At 49.6% G+C, this 17,569-nt stretch overlaps 2 protein-coding genes across 12 annotated transcripts in view; both read right to left on the reverse strand.

Moving 5' to 3' along the window:
* The window catches only part of MAPK9 (mitogen-activated protein kinase 9), a 64,868-nt gene extending 59,723 nt beyond the window's left edge, over positions 1–5,145 (reverse strand). For 4 of the 10 annotated variants that reach the window (XM_004043144.5, XM_019028118.4, XM_004043145.5 and 1 more), the window contains exon 1: positions 4,919–5,145. The gene's annotated coding sequence lies outside the window, so the exon portion shown is untranslated. Of the gene's footprint in view, positions 1–38; positions 132–4,918 lie in introns of all 10 variants that reach the window. The other 6 variants (XM_031011173.3, XM_031011177.3, XM_031011174.3 and 3 more) reach the window with 3 other exon arrangements.
* Positions 5,146–13,512: 8,367 nt separating this feature from the next.
* Positions 13,513–17,569, reverse strand: part of GFPT2 (glutamine-fructose-6-phosphate transaminase 2) — a 54,223-nt gene continuing 50,166 nt past the window's right edge. The window contains exons 18-19 of one of the 2 annotated variants that reach the window (XM_031011416.3): positions 16,936–17,097; positions 13,513–14,421 (exon numbers count right to left, since the gene is read on the reverse strand). In XM_031011416.3, coding sequence (XP_030867276.1) covers positions 14,377–14,421; positions 16,936–17,097 — 207 coding nt within the window. In that variant the 3' untranslated portion in view covers positions 13,513–14,376. Of the gene's footprint in view, positions 14,422–16,819; positions 17,098–17,569 lie in introns of those variants that run through there. The other variant, XM_063707075.1, reaches the window with a different exon arrangement.

A 17,569-nucleotide genomic window follows, 5' to 3' on the forward strand; every position in this document is an offset into this window, starting at 1 on the left:
ATACCACGGAATACCACTCAGCAACTGCTGAAACATACCACAACTTGGGTGGATCTCAGGGGCAGGACAGTCAACGAAAAAAGCCAATCTCAAAAAGTCACATCCTGTATAACTCCATGCATATAACATTCCTGAAAAGACAAAAGTATAGAGATGCAGACTAGATTAGTACTTGCCAGCAGTTATGAATGGTGGGGAAAAGGAGGTGCTGTGGCTGTAAGGGGGTGGGACAAGGAGATATCTGGGATGATGACATAGTTTTGAATCTTGATTGTGGTAGTGGTTATATGAATTTTCGCACGATAAAGAATGACAACGAACTCTATACACCTTGCTCCGATGCCCAATGTCCTGGTTTAGATATTTTACTACAGTTGTGTAAATACGTAACCGTGGGAGAAAGCTGGGGGAAGGGTACTGGGACCTCTCTGTGCCATTTGTGCAACTTCCTGTGAATCTATAATTATTTCAAAATATGGAAAGAAAAAAGAGAGAGATTTGTTGAAAGTGTGCAGTGATCACACCATTCTCCCATTTGAACTCCTTCAACAGTGACTGACTGCCTTGAGAATAAGATTCAGTTCCCTAGCACAGCACAGGAGATGGCAGTCCTCTGGCCCAATCTTAGGCAACATCAAACCACCTGGGATCAGCGGACACACCCAGCTACTGCACACCTTCAGGCCTCTGCCTAAGCTGTTCCATCTGCTTGAAATGACTTCCCTCTCCTTTTTGACCTCCTGGTCAACGTTCATCTTCCTTCAAAAATCTAGTTCAAGCACCTGCTTCTCTTACATGTTTCCTCCTCCAGCCTTTCCCTTCAAACCATGCTGGGCATGCCCCCATTTTTGCCACCCTCCCAGTATTCGCTTCAGATTGCATTCCGAGTCTACTTACACTTCTACTCTGTAAGGGCAGAAAATGTGTCTGATTTATTTCTCAATCCTCTACTGATTACACAGTGGGTGCCCAAAAAATGTTTGTTAAAGACAAAGCTAAATGGGAGAAAAAATGTGGTAGGGCAGCTGGGAGCAGTGGTTAAGATGGGGACTTTGAGTCAGACTCCCAGTGGGTCTGCTATTTATCTGGGTGATGTGCAGCAAGCGATTGCACTCACCTGTAACATGGACGAGCAGAGAGCCTCAGGGTACCTCTAGATAAGAAGTGCACAGCCCACTTAGGAAGGCATCTTGATGCAGGAATGCACCCTAAATCTGACCAAGCCTTGTCTAGATCCAATTACTAACTTACAGAGATTACAGAGAAACACATTCAATTACACTGCAGAGATGCAATCAATCAAATACCAACTATGGAAATGCTAAGGAACAACTCGATTGCTTCAACAAATAAACTACCAAGAAAACAAAGAAATAGGAGGGGGATCTACGGATTAAGAGAAACTTAAAAGACGTATCAACCAATCAACAACGTATGGACCTTCTCTTGCTCTACTTTCAAACTATTAAGGAAACTTAAAATTCATGGGGCAGCTGGAAATTTGAATATTGACTAGTTATTTGATGATATTAAGCAATTATTACTTTTTCAACTTTAAAAGAGTCAGTACCTTTAGAGACCTACCGAAGTGTGAAGTATAACTACTGTATACCTCCTGAGCACCCTGAGGTTGTGCCCGTATGTTTTACAGGTGAGTGCAATCGCTTCTGCACATCACCCAGATAAGCAGCAGACCCACTGGGAGTCTGACTCAAAGTCCTGATCTTACCCACTGCTCCGAGCTACCCTACCACATTTATTCTCCCATTTAGCTTTGTCTTTACCAAACATTTACTGGGCACCTACTGTGTAATTAGTATCCCAAAAAATAATGAATGAAATAGCATGATATTTAGGATCTGCTTGAAAATAATTATGAGTGGTAAGGGTGCAAGTGGATAACATTAGAGATGAAACAAGATTGGTCAGGAGTTAATAACTGTTAAAGCAGGACACTATTCTGTTTATTTTGTATATGTTTGAAAGTTCCCATAATAAAAGTTAAAATAAAAAGAATGATGTTGAAACTGGTTCATACAATCAAGTACAAAGTATCAGGAATTAATTATTCTGAAGGAAAATTATGTAAAAATGGCACCTTCCTAACCAAGTGTGAGGTATAACTACTGTATGTGTGTAGACCAAAAATAGTTGCCCTATTGGCAAATCAATAGTCTCAAGAAGAAAAAAAATCTGGTCTCTGTTTTATCTTATGCCTCATGAAAACAACTGGTTTACTCGCTATTAACTGGTTTGTCTGGTCCTTTTCTTTATCCAGGAAATTAAGAATATTTTATCTTAGACACATTCAAGTACCCCCTCTGTTGTTTATTTACGGGACCAAATAAACAGATTTTAATCTGTGAACAAATTAAAGTCCTGGCACCCTGAAAATTAAATTACCAGGAAAATCAAAGCTGTCAAAAGAGAAGTCTATGCAAAAATAGTATTGTTTTTAATACTGCAGGATCCTTTTGAAGAAAAAAAAAAGTTAAATGGAGGAAAACATTAAATAGATTGGTGGTCATTCTTCCAGAACAAGTTAAAAGCCAAAAGAGAATACTCAGAGCTGAGGGACCCAGGAAAGAATCCTTATCTGGGAAGTGATCTGGGTTCGAACTCCACTCACCAGCTGCTTGCTAAGAAGCAGATTACTTAGACTCCTGAGCTTCCGTTTCCACAGGGCTCCAGTTACAATCAAATGAGTATCTGGGCTGGCACCTGGGCAAACAGGGCCTGGCTCCCCTGGCCTTAGGCTACCTTTCCTGCTCTCCTCACAGCTCCTCCCTCCCACACAGCCAGTCCTGGAGGATGACGATCCTGCAACCAAGCTGAATGAATCTGTATTTGGCTTGGCTCACAGCATTAAAAAAAAAAAATTTAATTAGCTATTGCCAACATTTAAAAATCAGAACAAATGTGGAGTGCTGCCTTCCTTTTTAGAGACAGGGTCTTGCTCTGTCATCCAGGCTGGAGCACAGTGGTGTGATCATAGCTCACTGCAGGCTCCAAATCCTGGGCTCATGGGATCCTTCCACCTCAGCCTCCCAAGTAGCTAGGACTACAGGTGGATGCCACCACACCTAGCTAATTTCTTAAAATTTTTTGTAGAGACAGAGATCTCACTACGTTGCCCAGGCTGGTCTTGAACTCCTGGCCTGAAGTGATCCTCCCACATCAGCCTCCCAAAGTGTCTTGAGATTACTGGCGTGAGCCATGGCACCCAGCCAAATTCCACCTTCTTCTAGAAAACTGCTGGGTAAGGTTCCTTTTCTTTAGGGTCCCCACAACTCTGTGTCCTTACACCTGGCCCTCCAGACTGATTCTCAACTCCACAGTGGGCTACGGTCCTTCCTTGGCCCTGCTCCTTCACACCTCTGTGCCTCTCCCTGCCTAGCAAATTTCTTATCACCCTCAAGGCCCCCCAGCACCACCTGTCACCTCCTCCACATTTCCATGGCATGGCCCCTCCCCTATAGCAAGGGTTGTACAGTCCTGGAACTAAGTGTCTGCATGCCTGCCTTCTCTACTGGGCTCCTGGGCTCTCTCGGGAAAGGGACCCCGTTGCTATCTGCCTTGTGTCCCTAGGGTCTAGCAGAAAGCATGACCTAGATAATGCAGAATTCAGTAAATGTCTCTTGTATGTGTGGAAGAAAGCCACAGCTAAACTATTATAAAAATGTGAGATTTTATATCACAGCTTGTTCCAACAGTTAGCAATTAAAGGGGTCAAGGACACCAAAATGTTTCACAAAATAGAACAAGCTTCCATCTGCTTACAAGTTTCACACGTTAATCAGAAGTCACTAAATGAACAGATAAAGCAGAGACAACAGGGAGGCTGGGCCATTTCTTTGATCATTCATTCATTCACTGAGCTGATACTACTGAATACTTACTGTGTGCTTTCTAAGCACTGGGGATAAAGCAGTGGACAAATCAGACAGCTACCTGTTTTCACAAAGTTACATCCTAGTCGGGGAGACAGAAAATAAACAGGCAAATAAATAGAATAGTTTCAAACCAGATGAGAGCTAGGAAGGAAATTTTTTAAATAATGAAATAGCATGACTAAGGGAAGAAAGAGGGTGGTCGAGGAGGGCCTCTCCCAAAACGAGACATCTGACCAGAGGAAGGAGCAGAAAGAGCTACTTGTGCCAAGATCACGGAGACAACTCCAAAGACGGGGAAACAGCAAATGCAAAGGTCCTGGGGCAAATGCGGGCTGGCATGTTCAAGGCGGGCGAGATGAGTGGCATGGGGCAGCAGTCTTCTGGGGGAGGGGTGTGGTGGTAAGGGATGTGGGCTGGGTCCCCTCTGGCACTGCTGGACACTGAGTGTGCAATGACAAGGCAAGAGAGGAGAGCGCCGGGAGGCGGGAGGCTGGGCGGATGGGGAGGGGGTTCCGACACCACCCACACCAGCACGGGCCAGCACCCTGCCCAGTCTTCCACAAATGCACACCGGGGTCCTGCCCAGGCGTCTGCATACACTCACACAGCCTGACAACAACCCTGTCCAGAAGAGACATTTCCCCACCTTCCCGAAGGCAAAACCGCGGCAGAGCGAGGGTCAGTGCCTTGGCCAAGGTCGCGGGGACGCGACCCCGGGCCCCTGGGCACCCGGCGCAAGAGTGCAGCTGTTTGCCCCACCTCCGGGAGGGATGGCGCCCGCAGACCCCACGGGCAGGTCGGCCGGGCCAGGCCGGTGAGCAGGCCCGCAGCCCGGGGCTGCTGACAGCCGGGCGGAAGGGGGCGCCTGCGGCATCCCCGAGCACAGGGGCGACGGCTGCGGCTGCCAGGGCCCCGCCGCCCCCGGCCCGCCCCGAAGCCCCCGGCCGCGCGGTTCCCTCCCCGCCCCTCCCCGCGGGCCCGGCCCGAGCAGCCGCCGCCAGGCCTAGCCCGCCCGCCGGGCTTACCTCGCCTCCCCGCCGCCGCGCCACGGGGAGAGGGCGGGCGGGCGGACTGGCGGCGCTGCGTGCTAGTCACTCCTGGCTCCGCGGCCCCGGCTCCGCCGCCGGCCCGCCCCGCTCCGCTCCGCCCCGCCGCCGCCGCCGTCGCAGTGGGTGTGAGGGGCGCCAGGGCGCTGCGACCCTTCCGGTCCCGCTCCCTTCTCCGCCGCTGCCGCCGCCGCGGCGCCCAGTCTGACCGACCCTCGCGCCGACCAATCAGCGTGCGGAGAGCGGAGCAGGCGCGACCAATGGCGCCTGGGGGGCGGGCCGATGGAGGGTGGCGCGGGCGGGGTCGGGGGCCGGGTCGGACGCCGGAGGTCCTGGGCCGGGGTTCCGTGGGTTCTTCGCCCCCGGGCCTTTCAGTGGCGCGGGCAGACTGGCCATGGCGCTCGGGTGCGCGCAGTGCACGCGGTGAGCTGGAGACGCAGGCATTGCGCGGCCCACCGGCTGAGCCCGCTGTCCCTGCGAGGGGGGCGCAGCTCGGTGGAGAGGGTGGCCCGGAGGACCGGGAACCGGGCTGGAGGCGCGCGGGGCTCACACCGCGGGGTCCGCGGGGAGCCGGGCCTCGGGCTGCAGGTGCAGGTTTGTGGCGGTGAGGCGAACTGGAGCGGCACGGGAGCCCGCCCGTTTCGGGGAGAGCCCGGGCCGATCGCGGGGGGAGGCCGGCCTGGCGTCCGGGAGCCCGGCGTGCTAGGGCCCGGTAGGCGGGGCGGGCCTCGGACTCGGTTGCTCGCTGCGGCGCCGGAGGAACGGGTCTGTGGGGGTGTGGGTGAGGCCAGAAGCCGGGTCGAAGAGGGGGAGGGGGTGCGAGGAGATGGCGGTGTGTAGACAGGTGACCCGATGGGTCGGTGACGCAGGAGGAGACTGCGCTTGGTGGCGGGATCACTTAGTTGACAACATCTAAAAATTGGGAGGTGCGGCAGGGCGCGGTGGCTCACGCCTGTAATCCTAGAACTTTGGGAGGTCGTGGCGGGTGGACTACCTGAGGTGAGGAGTTCGAGACCAGCCTGGCTAACCTGGTGAAACCCCGTCTCTATTAAAAATACGAAGTAATGAGCTGGACGTGGTGGCGGGCGCCTGTAATCCCAGCTACTCGGGAGGCTGAGGCAGGAGAATCACTTGAACCCGGGAGGCGGAGGTTGCAGTGAGCCGGGATTGCGCCATTGCTCTCCAGCCTGGGTGACAGAGTGAGACTCTGTCTAAAAAAAAAAAAAAAAAAAAAAAGAGGGAGGTGCTCAGTCAAGCCTCTGAGAGGAGTGGGGGGCGGGGCGAGGAGTCTCTTGCTCAGAGCCCCCTAGGGACTGGGACCCGTTGACTGAGCTGCTTTTGAGGCTGGATCAGGTACCAGCGGCCTGGGGGTCGTACAGGATGGGAGAGGCCGGGGCTTGGGATGTTGCCAGGTCTACGTTGAAAAGTGAAGTAGGAAGCGAGGCACTGAGGCTGGGCACATGGGGAAAACCGTGGAGAGCCGGCCTTTGGGGACTAGAAGAGTGGGAACAGTGGTTGACAAATGGTGAGTGTGGGGTAGAACAGCAGTAACACAATACCGGGATCCACAGAGTGGCCAGGGCCAGAGTGGGGAGAAGGAACAGGACTCTGCAGATGGGGAGGGTAAGGGGGCTGGGTGGCGTGAAGGGTGGTTGCAGAATTTGGGGAGGGCAGCTAGCCTGTGACCCAGGTTCCAAGGGCACTGAGGTCTGGGCCAGGCCGCTTGGAGGAACCAGAGCCTCAGAGGAGGGGTGGGGTAGAGGAACGGATCCAGCATGGTGTCCCCCTTGGCCACCAGAGGGAGTTTTCTAAATCTGAGCATGGCTCATCGCTGCTTGAAATTCTACGTCGCAGTGTGGCCTGCATTGAGGAGGGCCCACACCTGTCGCTACCTCAGACTCACCTGCCACCTGCCTCAGGTGCATGAGAGAGAACAGGAAACCAGAAATTGTCAGGATCGAGGATTATGGGAAAAGAGTAAAAGCCTAGCTGTCAGATCTGAGGTTCCACCAAGGAGCACTGATGGGTGCTTCTCATTAGGAAGGCGGTGCGGTGGCTCACACCTGTAATCCCAGTACTTTGGGACGCCGAGGTGAATGGATCACCTGAGGCCAGGAGTTCGAGACCAGCCTGGCCAACATGGTGAAACGTCATTTCTATTAGAAATACAAACATTAGCTGGGCGTGGTGGTGGGTGCCTGTAATTCCAGCTATTCAGGAAACCAAGGCAGGAGAATAACTTGAACCCACGAGGCAGAGGTTGCAGTCAGCCGAGATTGCTCCACTGCACTCCAGCCTGGGCAACTGAGCAAAAACTGCATCTCAAAAAAAAAAAAAAAAAACAAAAAAACCGGGGGGACACCAGTTCCCAGCACTCCAGGCCTAACTTCATAGCACTCACATCATGTCAAGTGAGTAACCAAAAATCAGTGTACATATGTACACAGCTATACATATCTCACACTAAGTTTTCTGTAAGAGTTCTTTTTATTGCAGAGACACTGCTTTTTTTCTGGTTTATGAAATACAGTGAACATTTATGGACACAAAGCTGAGGTGACAGGGTGGGGAGGGGGGCCTTGGAACAGCACCAAGAATCCTGGTTGAACCCTCCAAGTGAAAAGGTCCTGCCACAACATACGTGAACCAGGTGGGACACATGAGCACGTCTCACCTGATCCGGCCTATGGTGGGAGAAGCAATTGAGGAAGGCCTTCTGGGCAGGAGGAAGCTGTTGCTGAGGCTGCCGAGCAGGATGTGTTGGGCCTGTGACTTAGGCAGAAAGGGCACTCAGGCCCAGATGCTCAGATGTGAGGACCTGCTGGCTGTGTTCAGGGAGCCACAGGTCATCTGGTCTTAGGGAAAGGTGAGGGGACTGGAGAGTTCTGAGGACCTTGAGGTAGATTGGCACTGCCAGGCATGTAGGCTGGCTTTAGCTCACTGATATGCCTTGTTCAGCCCAGAGAGGTTTTCTTTTTTTAATTGATTAGTTGATTTAAGAAACATTTAGATTTGGGACGTGCTGTTTTGGATGTTTATCCTCAATGAAACTCATGTTCAAACTTAATCTCCAATGTGGCAGTACTGAGAGGTGGGGCCTCTGAGGGTGGTTGGGATTAACCTGTCGATGGATTCATGGATTAAAGGGTTGTCACCGGAGTGGGACTGGTGGCTTCATTAGAAGAGGAAGGAAGACCTGAGCTGGCCTGTGAGTATGCTCGGCCCCCTGGCCATGTGACACCTGCGCCACCCTCAGGACTCTGCAGAGTCCCCAGCAGCAAGAAGGCCCTCACCAGGTGCAGCCCCTCAACCTTGGACTTCTCAGCCCCCAGGGCTGTAACAAATAAATTCTTTTTTAAAGTAAATTACCCAGTTTCAGGTATTCTGTTATAAGCAACAGAATAAGAAACAGACTAAGACAAGAGCACAGCGGGGTGGAGGAGCTAGGGGTGCCTGGGGCATTGGGGACCTGTCCGGAGGCCAGCTGTGTATGCAGCTACAGTGCCAACAGGTTTCTGTGATCCTGATATCCCCACCCTTGACTTGCCTGGATTCCAATCCGACTCTTGTCAGCTGTGCTCCTCTGGGCAAGGGATTCACTTCTGTCTGCCTTGGTTCTGTAGGAAGTGGCATGGAGAAGGACGGAAGCAGGAAGAGCTGGGTGCAGCCCATGCAGCAGGGATGGTGTAGGTCCTTATGCTGACTGCCTCTGTCCCCTCAACACTTTGCCTGCCCTCCCCCCGTTGCACTAACCCACATCTTCCCTTCTCCCCTACAAGGACCCAGAGATGTGCTGAAGGGTGCAAGTCAGGGCTGTCCCAGCTGTGTGTTGTAGAAAACTAAACTGCACTTAAACCAATGGGGACGTTTACTGGGAGGTGCCTGTAACATCATACCCAGGGGAGGCAGGGGCAGAGCTGGTCTGGAAACTCTAGGGCCATGGAGGCCACTGCAGGCCCAAATGGAGTTTGAAAACCCACAACAATGGACTCTGATGGTCCCCCAGACAGGGCTTCCATTCTGGAACTAGTCAGCCATGCTGGGCAGACAGGCTCATGTGAGGACATGGCAGGGAAGGGCAGAATTGGGAAAGGCAGAAGTCTGGAAGTTTCTTCCATGGTGATGATTAGAACGAGGGCATCTGAGCTGGGGCACAGCTGAGGGTGTGGCACTGTATGGAAACAGGGTTATTTGGGGGCTGTATAACTGAATGCTGAACCCAGTGGCCCTTAGCCCTCCTCCTCCGGGAATCCCCCAGAGCACCAGCAGCTGGGACCGTCCTCTCAGGCAGGAGCCAGCAAACTTCTCCAGAAGTCTGACCAGCCCTGAAGGGAAGACCTGAGGTATGAACATTATGACACCCCCACCCCCACCAGATTTCCCAGCAGTGAATCTTGCATCAACCAGCCCTACCATGCGCTTAGAACTTCCAGTCAGCCCCCCTTGAATCTGAACAGACAGCTCAATGTCATATGGCTAAGAAAAGTAAGACAAAAAACTGCATCTTGAAAGAAACAGACTCTGTGGAGAAGGAAAATTCAAAAAATAAAAATAAAACTGCTAGCTTCAGAGAGAATGAAAAAATATTGCATCCTTAAAACAAGAACCAGCCATTTAAAAATTATCCAGCACAGGTGTATGCAACATGGCCTTGCTCTGTCAGCTGAGATGGCCTAGAAGCAATGACATCTCAGCAGCGGCTGACACACCCAGAGCCCAGATCTTGTTCTCTAATGTCATTTGCCATAAAAGGAACCAGGGATCCCTGGAGAAATGGTTGATGCTAGGGCTGGGACAGGGGATGGACAAGACAAGCCTGGAGAATATTGTTGTGCAAGTAAGGAAGTACCACACACACACACACACACGGAAGTACTTACCACACACACAAAGGAAGTACCACACACACACACACACACACGGAAGTACTTACCACACACACACACACAAGGAAGTACCACACACACACACACACACACACACACAATGATGGGGCTATGTCAAAGAGACACAAGAGCCAACTGAAAGCCCCCAGTGGCTGTTGCTGGAACCATTGGAACAACAAACTAACATAGTATTGGGTATGACTCAAAATATAAAATAAATATCTATGGTTCATTCTAATAGAAATAATAAATGGGGAAGAATAGACAACTTTGTGGCCGGGCGCAGTGGCTCGCGCCTGTAATCCCAGCACTTTGGGAGGGCGAGGCGGGCGGATCACGAGGTCAGGAGATCGAGGCCATCCTGGCTAACACGGTGAAACCCCGTCTCTACTAAAAATACCAAAAAAAATTAGCTGGGCGTGGTGGCGGGCACCTATAGTCCCAGCTACTCAGGAGGCTGAGGCAGGAGAATGGTGTGAACCCGGGAGGTGGAGCTTGCAGTGAGCCGAGATCACGCCACTGCATTCCAGCCTGGTGACAAAGTGAGACTATGTCTCAAAAAAAAAATATATATATATATATATATATATGTATATATATATATAGTCAGAGCAAAAAAAAACCCTCGAAAAAATAAATCATGTTGGCAGAAATGAAAAATCTTAGTAGCAGGTTGGGAGATAAAATTGAAGAAATCTCTCAGTAGGGCAAAAAGACAACAAATGAATGATAAAAAAGATAAGAAATTAGAGGCCAGTCCAGCAGCTTCACCCTGGGAATAATAGACACTCCAGAGACAGAGAAACAGAGAAATCCACAACAAAATAATTCAAGAAAATGTCCTAGTCTGAAAGGCAAAAGTTACCAGATGCAATCAACCCTAAATGAAATGTGACTCTAGGCAGCTTGTGGTATTTCAGAACACAGGAAACAAAAAGGAGACCAAAAGGTCACCTACAAAGACATCAGACTTTGGACTCAATAGCAGCACTGGGAACAAGGTGATGAAGCACTACCTTTAAAATTCTGCAGGAACACCTTTTTCTGACCTAGAATTGTGTGTTTAGCTAAACCCTCTATCAAGTATAAGTAAAAAAATCGTTTCCACACCTGCAGGTTCTCAAAAAACTTGCCTTCTGCTGTGGCCTGAATATTTGTGTTTCCCCAAATTCATATGTTGCAATCCTAACCCCTGCCACATGTGATGTTATTAGGAGGTGAGGCGTTTGGGAGGTGATGAGTGTGAGGGTGGAGCCCTTATGAATGGGATTAGTACACTTATCAAAGAGGCTCCAGAGAACTCCCTTGCCCCTTCTGCCATGTGAGGACACAGCAAGAAGGCTGCTCTGTACAAACCAGGAAATGGGCCCTCACCAAGACTCCACATCTGCCAGTGCCTTGATCTTGGACTTCCCAGTGTTGAGAACTGTGAGAAAGAAATGTGGGATTTTTATAAGGCACCAGGGCTGTTACAGCAGGCTGAACTGACTTAGACACCTCTCAAGCACCTTTTCTCAAGAATGGGCTTCACCAGAACAAAAAAGGAAACTCAGAAGAAGGAAGACACAGATACAGAAAACAGGAGTCCAGGCCGGTATGGCGGCTCACGCCTGTAATCCCAGCGCTTTGGGAGGCCAAGGCAGGCGGATCACGAGGTCAAGAGATCGAGACCATCCTGGCCAACATGGTGAAACCTTGTCTCTATTAAAAATACAAAAATTAGCTGGGTGTGGTGGCGCACACCTAGAGTCCCAGCTACTTGGGAGGCTGAGGCAGGAGAATTGCTTGAACTCGGGAGGTGGAGGTGGCAGTCAGCTGAGATCACGCCACTGCACTCCAGCCTAGCAACAGAGCGAAACTCTGTCAAAAAACAAGCAAACAAACAAAAAAACAAGAACAGGAACCCAACACAGAAGACATGGCCTGGGAGGCCCATGGAGGGTGGCGAGAAGTGACCCTGAGGTGATGGCTCTGCACCAGACGTGGAGAGCGACTGAGCCATACTGAGCAGTGTGACCCACGGGGTGAACTGTCTTCACCAAGACCCCACCTCCATCAGGCCATCTGTAGCCCGGGGACAAAATGCCCAGGAGAGCCTGGCCTAGGTTCTTGTTAGTACTTGGCTTGGCCATGTGACGATGAGGGGTGCTCCCTTCCTCTGCTGAGGACTCACGACATTCACAGAAGTTTCCAGCTTTCCCCCCACCGAGAGCTGGAGGCAGGTTGTGGCGAGCTTAGAAGCAGGACGTACAGGTCAGCCCCCTCCCTCTGACTATTTCCGCTGCAGGTCCAGCGCGTGGTCCCCACCTTGGCCCTACCAGGTGCCTGACTGTGCTGAGCCCAAGACTTCCTCGAGACCTTCCTCATGACTTCCCCAGGATGGGCCTTGTCAGTTCCCAGAGAAGCAGGGGTCAGACCACGACCTGGAGACTGATCTGCTCACCTCCGGGAACCTCCGTCCAGTGGAGGCAGTGCCGCCCTCTCCTTGCACCGCCAGCGTGCACTCGCCCTCCACTTTCGAACTAGACAGGGTATTTGGGGGATAGATACACAGGTGGAACTATAAAGAAAAGCAAGGGAACAGTTAGCACAAAAGTCAGAATGGCCGTCGCCTCTTGGGCATAAGGATGAAATACACTTTCTAGGTCTTGTCCGGAGAAAAATGTTCTGGCTAGTTTGTAGTCTCCTAATCTTGGAAGTTGTATTGGTCATGGATTGATTAGTAGGACAGAAACTATTCTAGCCATTTCCCTGGGACTGACCCAGGGCCTGGAGGACAGAAGTCAGGAAAAGCCCCTGTGGCACCTGGTTGCTGCCAGCTCTCCAGAGTTGGGATTTTAGAGGAGCCACAGGCAACCTCTGTTCATGGTCACCACTCCCTGGCATGCTGAGGTGGGTGCGTTTTGGGGAGCCCCTAAGGGCCACAGCAGAACCCCGTTTGCTGAAGCAACATTTCTATCTGCTTCTGCCAGAGATAAATACAAAATATGATTTCTGCCACTCAACTATCTTCCAAGTCTCCCATGAATGCCTCTCACTGGTGGATAACCTAGAAATGTAGCTCCCAGGTTTCCAGCCCCTGTGATACAGGTGAGGGCATAGGACAGGATGGTGGATAACTGGAAATGTAGTTCCCAGGTTTCCAGCCCGTGATACAGGTGAGGGCATAGGACAGGATGGAAATTTGCTGAGTAGCCCATAGGTAATCCTGGACAGGGTTTATGAGATACTAGGGCTACACACATCCGTTGTCATGAAGACATCATTCAGGGTGTGTGCGACAGCACTTATGTAGGGAGCCTAAGTTCTGACTTCACAAAACTTCAGAGCTCTCTGGCTTTCAATCTTTCCGTCTGATTGTATTAATGAAACCAGGGACTATAATAGGCTTATTGGGAAAAAAAATACCAATTTGAGAGTTTCACCCCTCTATGCTGTCTACAGGTTCTGCCCAACCCCTTCCAGGTTCAGTGGCCCCTCTGCTGAGTCCCAAATCTCTGGCATTTGTTGTATCCTGGACAACAGCCCTCCTTTTCCTACTAGAAACCCATAGGTCTCAGGTGTGGACGAGGCCAATGTCACTAACAAACAGGGCTGCTCCTCCAAACACTGCCGAGCTCCTGCACAGTCCTCAAAATTCAAAGTACACAAAAAGAATGAGGTTAACAAAATGCCAACACACAAAAAAACCTGTATGTTCTTTATTGTCCTAAAATTGCATAGTACTTTGATTGTGCACGCTTTTAAATAGAGAGCAGAGTTGCCCACTTGAAACTACTCTCTTGCATGGGATATTTCAAGCTGTTTTACTATGGGCAAGGAGCAGGGACCAAAATGCTGCCTGGGCTTAAAAAGAGCCGTGATCAGATTAAACAGAAGTTGGAGAAGTGGAGGGATTTGGGCCACACACGAGAAGAAAATGTTGAAGGAGGATGAGATTTCAACTGGACTTATAGGAGGCATAGGTGGATGCAGGAGGGGCTCCACGGATGTCAGGGAACAGGATTCAGGAGCAGCCTAGAGAGGAAAGAAAAGGAGAAAGGAGTCCAGAGGGCCAATGCTTTGTGCTCACATCTGAGATGAATGCCACCTGCCAGAAGCAAGCCTGGACACAGAGCATGGGTAGTTAGGATGAACAGTTTGGCCGTTACCACGGCTACAGAAAGCCACATACTAGAAAAATAACTTAAAAGCTATACAATCGTCATTATAAATATCTTGTCTTTTAAAACTAACTCTAGTGTTGGTTATAAAAGGTTCACAGTTACTCTGAAGAGAGCTGTATCTCTATTGCACAGTAGTGGAGAAGTCTGCTCTGATCCCCGTGTGTAAACAATGATTCCCTTCTCCTCTGGTGACTTCAGGACACAGAGAAACAGTATCTGCTGTAAGCAAAAGCACTTGGGTAGAAGGCACGTGGAAGCTGTCAAACTCTACAGGAGCACGCAGAACATGTGGGATGCCCACTTCTCTTCCCATGTAGCATCCCTGCTGTTGGGACAGGTCTGGAATCAGATGAAAGGTGGTGATGGTCTTGTCACAGTCTCAGCCTCATTCCACAGTTACAGACTTGGCCAGATTTCTGGGGAAGTCAACCTAAAATGAAAGAAAGTGACTGTTCAGGACCCCAAAGATCTCAGCAACATGCTACCTCTCACAGACAATTTTCAGAGTACTTAAAAACAAGAGACAGATGTTCACCATGGTCACCAACCTAGAGACCTGCGTCTTGGAGGCAGATTCCTTAGTCCAGAAGCCTCATTTAACCGTATAAGGTTTAGTCCCTCAATAAACATTTACTGTGCACCTGATGTGTGTCATGATCTGTCGACACGATTTAAAGAATACGGTTCATGCTTTTAAACACAGCTAACTTGGTGTGTACTGTTAAACATTAACTTTTCTTGCAAGAATATATATGAATTCCATGTGACTTATTTGTTTAGGGTGGAGTGGGAAGGAAAGGTAGGAATGGTTCATAAGTAGGCTTCTACTGGGCCGGGTGCGGTGGCTCATACCTGTAATCCCAGCACTTTGGGAGGCTGAGGTGGGCGGATCATCAGGTCAGGAGTTCGAAACCAGCCTGACAAACATGGTGAAATCCCGTCTCTACTAAAAATACAAAAAAATTAGCTGGGCATGGTGGTGGGTGCCTGTAGTCCCAGCTACTCAGGAGGCTGAGGCAGGAGAATCGCTTGAACCTGGGAGGCAGAGGGTGCAGTGAGCCAAGATTGCACCACTGTATTCCAGCCTGGGCGACAGAGCGAGACTCCGTATCAAAATAAATAAATTAATTAATTAATTTAAAAAGTAGGCTTCTGTATCTGGTATCTGCAATGTCTTACTACATTTAGATATTTTAAAAGATGAAACAAATATGACAACATGTTAGCAAATGTCAGTTCTGGATGATATGCACATATTCAGATATTCATTATATTCTTTGTATTGTTGTGTATCTTTAAAAGCTTCAAAATAAAATTGTAATAAAACTTCTATTTCTTTGTACTATGAACTGTGTGTTCTTACTTGCTGTGAGATCATAAATTGGTTATTTTCTGGAACATAATTCGGCAATATATGTTACGAGTCCAAAATGTTAGATCACAGCTTAATTTGTTAGATTAAGGACAAATCTTCTTTTTTTTTTTCTGAGATGGAGTCTTGCTCTGTTGCCCAGGCTGGAGTGCAGTGGCGCGATCTCGGCTCACTGCAAGCTCCACCTCCCAGGTTCAAGCCATTCTCCTGCCTCAGCCTCCCGAGTAGCTGGGACTACAGGTGCCCACCACCACGCCCAGCTAATTTTTTGTATTTTTTTAGTAGAGACGGGGTTTCACCGTGTTAGCCAGGATGGTCTCGATCTCCTGACCTCGTGATCCGCCCGCCTCAGCCTCCCCAAGTGCTGGGATTACAGGCGTGAGCCACCATGCCTGGCCAGGACAAATCTTTAATGTGGGACAACATTGTATGTACAAAGATGTTCACTGCTATGTTATTTATGAAGACAAAAATTTGGGAACAGTTTAACTAGTAGAAGATTGGCTAAGTAACCATTAAGAAAATCGTGTTATAAGATTGTGATGGAATATTATGCAATGATTAAATGCTACATATAACAAGCTCATAAAGATGTCAGAAAATACTTGCAATATAATAATAATAAAAGATGCACACATTTTATCCTTGACATAATATTAAATAATATTAAAAAAACTCACATGCATAGGAAAAATCCAGACTAAAATATTACATTTGCTAATTGATATTGTCTCTGAGTGATGAGGTTGTTTTTGGTTTTTGGTTTTGAGACAGTCTCACCCTGCTGCCCACGCTGTGCAGTGGTGTGATCCTAGCTCACTGAAGCCTGGAACTCCTGAGCTCAAGTGATCCTTCCACCTCAGCCCCACAAGTAGCTGGGACTCCAGATACATACCACCACATCAGGCTAATTTTTTAAAATTGTTTTGTAGAGGCGGGGTCTTGCTATGTTGCCCAGATTGATCTCAAACTCCTGGCCTCAGGCCATGCTTCCAGCTTGGCCTCCCAAAGTGCTGGGATTACAGGCGTGAGCCACCTCACCTGGCCAGGTTATAGTTTAGTGCCGTGACCTTCTCTATACATTTTGCAGTTTCCAGCTTGTTTTGGGGGGCGGGGGATGGTATAAGCTACTTTAAAAAGAAAGCGACTTTAGGCCGGGCGCGGTGGCTCACGCCTGTAATCCCAGCACTTTGGGAGGCCGAGGCGGGCGGATCACGAGGTCAGATCAAGGTCATCCTGGCTAACACGGTGAAACCCCGTCTCTACAAAACATACAAAAAATTAGCCAGGCATGGTGGCGGGTGCTTGTAGTCCCAGCTACTCAGGAGGCTGAGGCAGGAGAATCGCTTGAACCCGGGAGGCAGAGCTTGCAGTGAGCCGAGATTGTGCCACTGCACTCCAGCCTGGGCGACAGAGCGAGACTCAATCTCAAAAAAAAAAAAAAAAAAAAGAAAGCTACTTTAAATAAAATTATTTATTCTATGACTATTTACTCCAAGTATTTAAAGAACAGAAAGGAACTCTGGGGTTATGTCTCTCCTCTCTGCTGTTGGGTGCAGTTTTTAGACGCACGTCATATCCTCGGAGAACAGCCAGGTGGAAGGACAGCAGCTGCAGCGGAATCACGCTCAGGATGCCCTGGAGGCAGTCCACAGTGTGGGGCAGCTCGATTGTCTTATACGCAAACTTGGAACTTTCAGTATCGTCCTTGGAGCACAGTATAATGGGGCGACCCTAGAGCAGAGAAATAGCATCATAAAATAGACCCTCTCTGAAAGAAGCTATCCCTGACGCATGCGGAGTATCTGGAAGCTACATTACTGTGATGAGAACAGTCCTCTTCTGCATTTGCTGGAGTCATGGGTGAGGTGGTATGTGTGGGACACAAATGCTTGGAAAGGATAAAGTGTCTGATGCTTTTTGGGGGTTTCTTCCCCTTCCCTGGTAAGGAGATTGCCATCCTGCTGCATCATTTGGCACCCATTTGTGCCTTGCTGAGAGCAGGGCAGACTCACTCCTAACTCTAGCGGGGCTCATAGTCTAGTGGTAGAAAACAAAAACCTAGACAAGCAAACCAAGAAATAAAGATGAATTCCAGGCCGGGCGTGGTGGCTCACGCCTGTAATCCCAACACTTTGGGAGGCTGAGGCGGGCGGATCACGAGGTCAGGAGATCGAGACCATCCTGGCTAACACGGTGAAACCCC

Source organism: Gorilla gorilla, chromosome 4, assembly GCF_029281585.2.
Source record: "Gorilla gorilla gorilla isolate KB3781 chromosome 4, NHGRI_mGorGor1-v2.1_pri, whole genome shotgun sequence".
NCBI classification, from domain to species: domain Eukaryota; kingdom Metazoa; phylum Chordata; class Mammalia; order Primates; family Hominidae; genus Gorilla; species Gorilla gorilla.